Consider the following 11969-nt stretch of genomic DNA (forward strand, 5'->3'; position numbering starts at 1 on the left):
TTGTTCATTTATGGATGGATTTTGGCTTCTTGGTCATTAACATTTGCAGATCGAGGGAGGATCTCAACAACAGCAAAATATTTTCAAGAATTTGTGGCTAAAAGACAACAGTTAGACAATGACCATAAGGGAGGGTACTAGAATATTATAATGTTTCTTTAATGGTCATCTTAGTTACTCTTTAGTTTATTAGGTAGTTTTTATTTTTGTCTTTAGTTCACAATTGTTTCTTTTAGAAACATCGTCTTTGTAAATCAACATAAGGAGTTTTCATCTCCTATGTTTCATACAACTACAACAATATTGATTTACCATAACAATTTACTAGGAACATTGCTTTAGTATCTGCAGTGTAGAAATCAAGTGCACGATTGACCTATGTGTTGAATTAGAGCATGGTTGATATGGGAGACTCAAAGATGTCTCAACAAATTGCATATATGCTTTTATGTACTACACACGTATGGAGAAAGTTATGATGGATTTAAGTGCAATGGAGAAATCAGGTCGAAAATTCAGTAATAGACAATGAATTATTTGATTGGTTTATCAAATCTATGATGATACAGATGTTATAACTCACGATTTATTATCAATACACAATTATGAGATCATTGTTATAGTCATGCATGATTTGGTTTACAAGAAAACATGTTTTGGATCAATTGAAGCATATTCAAGAGGTGGTGGAAGAACCCTTATAACAATTTGTGTTTAATCCTCAACTAGTATTGTTTGGGTTGACACTAGTAGATCTTCACAATGTTAAATGATGATGTAACAATGATGTGGCATAAATGGGCTATGATGAATTGGTCGTACATTGGTTGTTGTGATCCAATTTCATGAAGTCATGCATGTTCATTGGAAAAAGTGCAACAAGCCAAATTTTCTTTGTTGAATCAATGTGTAATTCAAATTGGTGATCATTTGGATAAATTAGGGCTTTTTAATATATTTTGGCAGGCCAGAGGAGAAATTCAATTGTAAACCATTTTGGTTAAGGCATTGGTCACCCTAAATAATCAAATTATTTAACATCAATATTGAAATTATTGTATTCAAAATATCTCCATTAATCCCAATATTTAAAGGAATTGGTAGTGTGTAAATTATTATCTATATAAAATTTGCATTAATCTTAATAAAAATATAGTACACTTCCTTTAACATAGATTTCAATGTATGCATTGTAGTAGTGATCAAAATTATCATTGTGTATCTCGTACAATTAGTTATATTGAAGTTTTGTTGATGTCAAAAAGATGAAGTAACATGCAAGTTTTGTTAAAGTCAAAATGATAAATATATCTATTTTTACCCATTGGCTTATAAATAAAAGAAGAGCTTATATAGGTAACCCATTGTAATTAATATGTTGAAAGATTATAGGTACTTGCGAAGATTTATACATACTTCATAGTAACTATAGTATTGGAAATCATTTTTTTCCGTATTGTAAAAGATTTAAACTCCACCTTTTAGATACTTACACACCTTAACCTGTTATATTTATGTTTATAGAATTATTTTATTTTATTTTGATCTATTCATATGGCTGATATCTCATTTTGGGGTATCTTTTGACTTCATTCAAGTGATAATATTTTGATCTATTCATATGGCTGATATCTCATTTTGGGGTATCTTTTGACTTCATTTAAGTGATAATATGCTACTTGCAATAGATTGTATTCAGTGGAAAAAAAATTGAGAAAATATTTCATGACGATAATTTGATGAATATATGAGAGATCTTTGACTTCTATGCCCACCACACACAGCCTAAAACAGTCATTCATTACAAAGGTAAATCAATTTCTAATATACCAAGGCCATCTGACACAACAATTAAACTGGCCACGAGACGGGTCAGATGGTTTAGATCCACACCATCATGAGTTGGCAAATCAGCTGTCCTTTTTGCCACAAAAAAGTAATGAATGAAAAACATCTCAGTGAAATAATTAGACGCCAAGTAGCACCCGGGATGATATACACGATGCAATAAACAACATAGAAATTAATATTTTTTAATTGTTTCAGTAGTAAAAGCTTCTCCACAAGCCTATCTTTCCTCTTCACACTTGTCAGTTGCTTGTATTTTATTTATGCTCCATGTTTATTGTTTGCCGAGTTCGATATGTAGATGGCAATTTGTTTGTGAAATACTTGCATATTAAGGGAGCTCTAGTACACCAATGGGTTGTTTACTTTGGCAATGACCTAAAAACTGCATTTACCTTTTATGAAATTAAAGGACATTTGAAAAAGCCACTTGTATCATTGTTGGGTAGTGATACAACCCCCATAATACAGGAATGGAGACTGCATTTACTTTTATGAAATTAAAGCACATTTGAAAACGCCACATGTATCATTGTTGGGTAGTGATACAACCATCATTATACAGCAATGGACTGCCTTATCATCCAATTCTTCCTTATCAAGCCTCCATACATAAAATATTCTGCATCTTCAGCATCCCTCTTACTTTCTTAGCTATTGGAAATATCAAATAAGATATCCATTTGATTCTTTCTCTTATGACAGCTGAAGGCGTCCCAGATCGAATCCTGACTAAAAAAACAAAAACACATACCAGTAAAGTGCATAATATGAAGGCTGCAGTCATCATTCTGTCAAAATCTTGGGCATAAGAAATACACAAAAAACCGAAGATGCAACTAAGCATTAAGCCATGTCTTTTATTCTTGAGTTCAATTTCAAAATGTTCATGACAAGAGATTATAAAGCAAATCCACAAGTACCATGGAAGAACTTCAGATATGAACAGACCAGGTCTCGAACCTTCACCAACAAATCCTTTGAGCAAGATATAGAAAGATGTAATCTTTTTATTCACCAACCTCTGAAACCAGAACTTCGCACTCAAAAGACTACAGGACAGCCACAAAATTATGTGCCCAGATTGCGTTAAGAAAATTGTCAACCAGAACAGGCTTGTCCATGAACGATCTCTTGAAATTCCCTTCCATAAGACCTATTTCAAAGTGTTTGAAATTTTGAATATGGGTCCAGCAGGTGAGATAATATTTTCTGCATCCAAAGTTCAAGACTGAAATAACATTCTCTAATGTCCACTTCTCCATGATTTACATCTGAAACACACTGATCCATACAATGAAATAACTTATTGAAGCACCCACCATTCTTGTTACTCAATAGTAATGCAAGAAACCTAGAACCTAAAAGTACAAGGCTGTGCAATTTTTTTTTCCAACAGACTTTCTTAAAGTAAATGATGATCTACTTAGTAACAAAATTAGTCACAAGAATCACCGTCTGAGGTCATTCTTTTGAAACAGATCCTCTGCATCCGAAAAAAAAAGAGAAGTAGACATATGGTTAAGAAACTGACAAATGGCACTCAATGAAGATCTAAAATATGGTACTGATCTAAGCGGACTCAGAACCACTTCCTCAGTCCTCCAGTCTTTTTGTCTCCTGTCAAAAACCTAGGAAGATTAAGCAGAGAATTTACTCTTGTAACCCCTTCAAGTGCAGAATATTCCTCCTCCTCGGCTGTAGAAATACACTCGGCGAGGCTTTTCTTGGATGTATTTATCTCTGGACACTTCAGTTCACTGGGATATTCTACATTGTGTAATTTCTGTGATGCATCATATAGTTCATTTCCAGTCCTCAATGTATTTAAACGCCCTAATAAAGGACCATTCACCGGTTCATCTATAACAGATTCATCCATCTTTTCCAACCCATCCTGTGAAACTTCTTGTGATGAGATTACCGCCATTGGCACTTGCTGTGTACTAGTGTCCTGTCCCTGTACAGCAGTTGATATTGATTCAGATGGCACAGGATTATCTAGGAAGAGACAGATCACTGCACAATCATCCACCTTGGAGGTTGGATATTTCCAATTCCATGCTCGGACAGCATACTCCACCAAAGCTTTGGCTGCAGTTGTTCGACTGGGTGCTGATGCCACAATGTCCACAACCTCTTTGTTCGAGAGCACATCCCAGATCTGCAAAAAAGATTGAAGTATAGTTCTTTAGAATTTTTAGACAGTCAAGCATCAGTCTTCACGAATTTCTTACAAGGAGAATCTTTGCATACCCCATCTGTAGCCAGTACAATGAACTCATCTCTCTCAGTGAGGCGATGATAAGAAACATCCGGTACAGCAATGAGACCAAAGTCCTTAAGACAGAAGTCACCAAAAGCTCTAGCCATAGCTAGCCCAGGGGAGTCACTATTAGGCAGCCAAACACGTGCTACCTCAGGCTCATCATGCAATGCAAAAACTCGCCCTTTGCATTGTCGAATCCTTTCGGCTTCCCCTGAACAATTGGAAAACCGGGATAAGGCTTTGGTGCACAGAAGAAAAATCCATGTCTACCTAAGAGAATCCTCCTAATCCCTGGTTGTACGGTGAAAGATTTAACTCCCAATGGGATCCTGTTTATATTTATAAGGATTTTTAAGCTATAAAAGAAAAAAATGTTAAAACCCCCTCTTTTTAAATATTTGAAAAATAGTTTACAAATAAGTCTCAAATGAGCAACCAAGTCCAACTAAGACCAAAACTTATGCTTCTTACAAGCAGTGTTTTACTTGGCTCCTTTGAGTATTAACAATTAATTTAATTAAATAAGTAGACATTGCCACTAGAAGTGAACAATAGAAGGCCAACCAATGAAGGCCAGAAGTCATCGCTTAGAATTCTATATTTAGATGCAACTTTGGAAATCTGAGTCTGGGTCTCCAATGTGAGAATCCAATACTTTTAACCTAAGTTACCGGTGTGGGTACTGGTTCAGGCTCAGGTTCAAGATTTGGGTTTCCGGGTTCATTCTGGGTTTGTCAATACAGAAGCATACATATTTGCAGCAATACTTAATTTCAAAATACACCACTATATTAAGAGTCAAATAACATTGCAAAATACAACTGAAACCATTTTGGGTTCACAAAACATGACTCCATAATCTTGCAAGCATTAAGCACATTTCACTTTAGATTTTCCTTTACCATCAAAGTTTAAATTGTCCATTGTAATGAATCTAATGCCAAAGAGAACTAACCTGTTAATATCAAACATAAAAAGAAAAATGAATCATAGTTAATAGCAAAAGCTTGGTTCTAAAAAGTTAATGCCACCTAAACTTCAAAATTAAAATGCAAGAAAACATATTACAACATGACAAAAAAAGTCTCAGATCCAAGCTTAAGCCAGGCCACTCACATTGAATTTGGAGGTGATGAAAAAATTAGGAGATGATAAGAAGAACGTGCAAGTCTGAAATTATAAGATTATGATTCAGCACAAACAAAGAAACAAAGCCATGGACAGAAACGACAAAAATCACAGATAAAATGACTTGCCAGTTGGAAACAATAGGATCAAGTATAGGGAAAACAAGAATGCCAAAACACCCATACTACAGATGCAAGAAAGGCATGGGATCCACCCAATCAATGCATCAGTTCTGACACATGGTCAAGATTATCCAAGCTAATAATTACACAACCTGTTATAGTGAAATTCGCCCAATTGACACAGAAAACCACTGAATTCTCCCAAGGTTCAGTAGGGTTCAGCCAGAACAGATCAACAGGCTGTGCACAGGACCCTGCCCAAACCCAAGGAACTGGACCCAAACCCCAAACCCGGATCAAACTGGACCACAACGCAGGGTCTGCTAGGAGTAAATCAGTAACAGAGCTTTTAACAAATCAAGCTTGGACAATAAAACCCTGTCAGAAGTAGACAATGCACTTATATACCAAGATTCTAAATGCTTGAAGTTGCCACAGTCACATTTAACTAAGGAATTATGGCCCATGAGAAACTGTACAAGGAATTCTTCAAAAAGTGTTTATTCGAATTGGGTCAACTGTTGGTGTCTTTTATATAAAATGAACAGATTTTATCATTTGAAACTTGAAAGTAACAGGCCTTTTAGGCCTCCTCTAAACATTTACAAGATTTGCCTATGCTTTTGAGTATCAAATCATTGCAACCTCTGCCTGCAAAGTTTTGAACATATTGCATTCTGCCAGACAAAAAAGGTTCAAGATAAAAAGGTTTTAACATGACAACAACGGGAAGTAACTGTGTAGTTTTAACAGAAAATGTATTTGTATAGAAATAAACAGAAAAATTCATCATTAAAATTCACATTATCAAAAATAAAGAAAACAATATAAACCTTTTGTCATTAGTTCTAAGATTTTGTTTCTAGTAATCTGAAGAAAGAAAGAATTTAGACAATATATTTACAATATAGAAAATAAATACAGTAGGCAAGGAGTGCAAATATTATTTCTACATGCATGAGGCAAACACTAAACATACTTGGGAGATTTGGTTTCAAATCAACTGTCAACTGCACTGCAGCCAAAGAATTGTCTTGATCTCTTGTACCCAAAACTGCTCTTGAATCTCCAACATTACCAATAACCAAGTCTTGGCCCTGATCCCATCAAACATATAATGCAAGTTATAAGAAAAATAGCTATACATGATTCCACTCGTAATAAAGGATCAGAACTCATGGACAAAAACCTTTCAGCTTGTCTCATTATAAGTTCTACATTTTTTATCATACATATTCTCAATATGTACCTGTTTCACCAAAGTTACAGCAGTGGTCCCACTACAAAAGCAATCAATTGTAGGATGCAACCTCAACTCCTTATCCATTACTTTAAATGCTTTCAGAAACAACTCTTTCAAAGTTAGGAAAATCTCTGGTCCTCTCTCCCTCTCTTCAGCATCTGCTAGATCCCTCCATTCATCATCCATAGTTGAGTCCTCAGAATTCATGCTGCCCACAGTAACGTTAACTTCTTTTAAGCTACTATCATCTCTGACCTCTGTTTCCCATTGAGACCACAGTTTTGATGGTAGTGAGTCCCTCACCCTTTTTGCTACCAGATGGCCAAATGGACCGTGCCCATCAAATACTCCGCAGAAAACTGTGTCCTTTCTGGAACAAAAATCCTGCATATGAAGTTGTGTTCCAAGTTAAGAGATAGATATCATGAATTCAATTATTTGAATTTTGAACATATCAGCTTTTTCTTCAGGACAGTTGCCATGTCATTCAGCCTCATTTGTTTGTCGGTAGGACTCAAGAATTTGCGAGATAATTATGCATCCATGTATTTTGTTAGCAAAGCAAACAGGTAAACTTGCAGAAACCACCACTCTTGTTGATCAAGTTTTGAATTTTCTAAACAATCACACCACTATGATCTAAACTACCCTGCAATGCAATCTTGTATTAGTTTTTTGTATAAGATTCATACTGTTTGGATAATACTAGTAGGAAGCACCCAATGCAATCGCTAAAACTCAAAGATGTCCATCCAGTGACCAGTTCATCATATATCAATCATATCGAACAGATTGGGGGCTGCAGCCAAGTTACTGGACTTTAAAATCACTCATTTAAGTCACTGGGATAATAGATCGAATGGATTTCCAGTAATGATTGTTACCTCGTAGAATGTTTTCTTTTGCAAATCCAAAACAAAGTGATCCAATCAACGCATAAAACTATTCCAAATTGACATGAACAATGGACAGGTAATATTAGCTCTTTAAAGAAAATAACAATACGTTTGTTGCAGGAGATCAGTCTCATCCACAAGCATTAAACAATTATTATATCAGTCATGCTACAAATGATTTGACATCGATTGGGAATTGGATTGAAGCAGAAATTATCAGTTGGATATTGGAATCAATTTTAAGATATACAGAGTAATCCAATCATCAACATGATTTGCAAATTAGTCAGTCTTGTAAAATGATTCAAACACTTTTAAACCTAATAAATCTAAGTCAGCCTGAACTTTCTAATGAAGCATGCGCCCATAAGTGAATCGCATGAAAAACAGCTAACTGATCATTTCCATCTCTACTGGCAGAAAAGAGAGAGCAAAGTTTATATACCACATACCTCCCAGACGAGCATAGCATCTTGGTTTGTTCCCTTTCTTCCTTGCTGCGTAAACATGCAAGCAGTACTGCTGGAGCCATTTGACAACATCCTCCCAGGAATCTTGCTAATTTGCTCATCAAATTTTGCTTGATTTGGCAGGGATGTTGTCTTCCTCCTGTTCTTCCTCGACCTCATCCTTGCCGAAGATGAGGAGGCAGACCGAGGAAGAGTGTTCAAACTCCTTCCATCCGTTGATAAACAGGACCCCATCCTAAGGGCCCTGATGATACTGAATATGCACTCCAGACCAACTAAACTTAAAAACCCACTCGACGACTATAATTAAAAGATGGAAAAGATCCCTAGTCCTGGATAGTCAATCAAAATCTTCCACAATTGTGTTTTGGAAAGCTTGGTTCAAAGGTGAATGAAAATATCTGAAAGCCCCTGATGATACTATCACTCCAGCCGGACTTGAAAATCCACACCAGAAAGAAAACAAAATTTAGATCAATGGGCACCTTGGCAAGAGTGTCTACAGATTCTTAGTTCGAATTTCAATGAAATGATAGAATTCAAGACCTAAGGGAAGCCCTCTGGGGCACAGATCCACATACCGAGGAGCATATTTTCAATCAATTTTAACTGATCATTTAGCCAATCATAATCGTTATTCTTCATTAAATAAAACACGGGCATACGGCCAAATGCATCAATCTTCAGGATAATTAATTAAGGAAGCACCTCTCTATGGATGGGGAGGATGGATTAGAGAAACGGCCTGATCGCTGCTCAAAACATAGACGGTCATTAAAAAAAACTGGCTGTTGGAAGTCTTTTTCTGATTGAATCGTAGCCCTTCATAAAATATCAGAAAGGGAAATGAGGATATTACACCCTTTTTTAAACATGCCCATGAGAAATAGATTAGTGGGTAGGCATGATCAAAGTACTCGCTTTAGGTCTTCCTTTATAACACTCCCAAATTTCAGAATCAAACAGCAGAACAGGGATATTATATCCGGTTCAGGCAATCTTAGAGGGGAATTAGCAAAATGGAAATTCGCTAATTTGACACAGACCTAATCTCTCTTGAAAGCAAACAGGCCCACAAGGTTAAATGTATTATCTCCAAGGATGAGATTAAGATCTGAGGATATGAAAACCTCCTTTCGGATGCCAATAAACAGATTCGCGTCCGCAACTAGTCCTCAAGATGTAGCAAAATAGACCGTTACTGTATGAACTAACCCTAGACAAAGTTCCCTTTAACAGGGGCCATTTTCTTAAACAAGAGATAGAGAGCAAATGGGCCTGACTTTGTCCTCAAGTATACTCCACACAGGACCAAATTGTCATCGCTAACAGAGTCTGGTCTCATTACATTTCCATTATACAAACAAGACAACACCGGTCCACCAAAATTTCTGACGTCACATATAAAAAAGAGCCCTCCAAATGTGAAAAAACTAATATGATGTGGATTTCGCCAAGATCATCAATTTATCCGAATGGGTGTCTACTGATCTTGCTGATCTCGCTCCGAGAAAACAGAAACAAACAACAAAGTGTATCATAGGCCTTCTCGAGAAATTAAATCATTTAAGGGCCTTAAACCATGCAAAAACTATTAAATTCAATATCAAACACGAATGTGGGCACCAGCTGAGTCAGATTGCTCATCACGAAATTCAAGGGACTGTCTGATTTCACGAACTTCTCGACCATTTCTGTATACCCCGCATGATCTACTTTCCCTGAGAGCATATTAAAATAAAAAAACAATGATCTGGGCCATTTTTCTGACATTTAAAGCAATTTAAACTTTACTACCTGTAGAATCCTTAAAATACAGCATAACTACTCTTCAACATAATTTAATTCAACCAATTGCTAGAAATCTCCATGATTATGGATTGGGATGTTTGTGATTTCTATTCCTCTTCTGATTCTTTTTACATTTTAGCAACTGATTGGCCTGATTTTGTTCTTTCATTTTCTACTGTTTTTAGTTTGCAAAAAGACATTTACTTTTGTTTTATGGCAGATTCAAAGGCCAGTAGGAAACTTGGGGGGCAAAAAAATTCCGAAAATGTGATAAAATTGACAATACCACACTCCAAAGTGAGCTTGCAATTATTTGTAGCTTTAATTGTCTTGGCTCCCACAGGATTGTTTTAGGTATGCGACTTTGTCTCTTTCACTTAATAAGGGAGTTGATCCAATTAATAAGTTAATTATATGCTTCCCATATTTAGGGTTTGACTAATGTTAGCTTTCATGTGGGGTTTGTCTAGGGATATATTGAATTATTATAATAAAATAAGTGTATATTTTAGTTGGAAGTCATTTAAATTGTTATGATTAATAGGAATTAGGTTGCTGAAGTCATTAGTAAACATATTTAAATTAAATACGTGTCACCTAAATTGTTATAAAGGGGTTTTGGTTGTCAATGTTACTCGTAATTTGATTTTGATTCTATTATTTGGGGGTGGGGGAATTTTGAACATAAAATTTCAGAAGAGTTTGAATGTGAATCAATGGTATAATTAACATAACATAGCTTTTCTTAAGGAACAAACTAAGAATTGGACAAAGTATTATTTTTAGTTAGTATTTATGGATGTGATTATGTGAGATTTTAACATCAACATTGCTATAGTATGCGAGGTTATGGATCTAGTTTTGCAACATTACTATACTACATGTTAATATTTATTTCATATATGAATCTACAAATGATTAAATGTTGTCAAGATTTAGTTTTGCAACATCATTATACTACATGTTAATATTTATTTCATATATAAATCTACAAATGATTAAATGTCGTCAAGATTATAAACGGACAATTTAATGGAAAAGCACATCTTGTAGACACCTAGATAATATTACGTACAAATTTTCTTCAATACAAAAAGAAATATCACTCAAGAGGGAATCTCCATACTCACACTCATGAGCAAATTAAATATGTGAATTACATATTTTATATATATATAAGTAATAATTTTTTTTGGCTTTATAGAAAATATCATAAATATTTTATGTAAAAAGGTGCTCATGTGAACAAATGTCATTCTTATGAGTACAATTATTGGGCTGACAATTAGCATGCATCTTAATAGTGTAAAAAGTACCATAAATATCTTGTAATTTTTATAGTTGATCATTTAAAGTTGAATATATGCTATTTTTTAAATTGAAATTTGTTATTTTTATAACAACTAATATTTTGTGTTCAACTATTGTTTCATTTGTGTTTCTTATCAAGGAAAAAGAAAATAAGTTTTATGGTTACCAAAAGATATCGAGGTTATTTAGATTGCATATAATTTATACTTAAAATAGAAATATGACATTGTTCTAACAAATTATATTGGTTTGTTCAATTGACAAAGATTTATGATCAAGTGTTGATTGAATATGTAGGACTTCATTTTAAAGACACTTCTCACTAGATGTGTTGATATGGTGAGTTAACGAGTCATACATCCAAACTTTTAATTGTAGATATATTAAAGTCCTACCATATATCTTAAAAATGAAAGTCATACAAAGTTCTGTGTAATAGTTACATAATCATAAAATTTATATAATATTTTTTATTACTGATAAGGATTTATAGCCTTATTCATAATTGAGTGAAGCAACAATCAAGGAGAACCTCATCCCCAACATGAACACACAACAATCCAAACCCTTGATCATGGTAGCCTAACACTTAAATATCATAGGCACATAAATCCAATAAAAGAATGGAGCACACATGAAAACCTCTTGAGTCACTTGGCATGAATGCAAGGAACATCAACATTAGGGAGAGCACATGAGACTGACAAAGATACAAGCTTGTGACTACAATGATCTTAAAAAAAGACTGAACCGTAGTAGTTTCAAGAATAACACCAACTTTAACACTTCATCATACTATAAAATGGAACCAACAAAAATAATATATTATTTTTTAGAACTCTTAATATCAAAATTTTATATTATTAAAAAATAAAATTATATAATATTACA

At 34.5% G+C, this 11969-nt stretch overlaps 1 protein-coding gene across 2 annotated transcripts; it reads right to left on the reverse strand.

Moving 5' to 3' along the window:
• Window positions 1–2008: 2008 nt before the first annotated feature.
• LOC149580249 (putative protein phosphatase 2C 33) lies at window positions 2009–10054 on the reverse strand. Of its 2 annotated transcripts, XR_016353452.1 has the most exons (6): window positions 7959–9727; window positions 6617–6994; window positions 6347–6464; window positions 4105–4328; window positions 2772–4012; window positions 2009–2580 (listed from the first exon to the last, which is right to left on the reverse strand). XR_016353452.1 is itself a non-coding variant. In XM_089790068.1 (5 exons), the coding sequence occupies exons 1-5, from the start codon at window positions 8208–8210 to the stop codon at window positions 3431–3433; spliced, it is 1554 nt and encodes a 517-aa protein (XP_089646194.1). In that variant the 5' UTR covers window positions 8211–10054; the 3' UTR covers window positions 2223–3430. The 2 variants fall into 2 exon arrangements, 1 of the variants encoding a protein (XP_089646194.1); XM_089790068.1 differs by having other exon boundaries at window positions 2223–4012; window positions 7959–10054.
• Between the last annotated feature and the right edge of the window lie 1915 nt (window positions 10055–11969).

Source organism: Cupressus sempervirens, chromosome 1, assembly GCF_028749045.1.
Source record: "Cupressus sempervirens isolate cs-2001-9-10 chromosome 1, ASM2874904v1, whole genome shotgun sequence".
Lineage (NCBI taxonomy): Eukaryota > Viridiplantae > Streptophyta > Pinopsida > Cupressales > Cupressaceae > Cupressus > Cupressus sempervirens.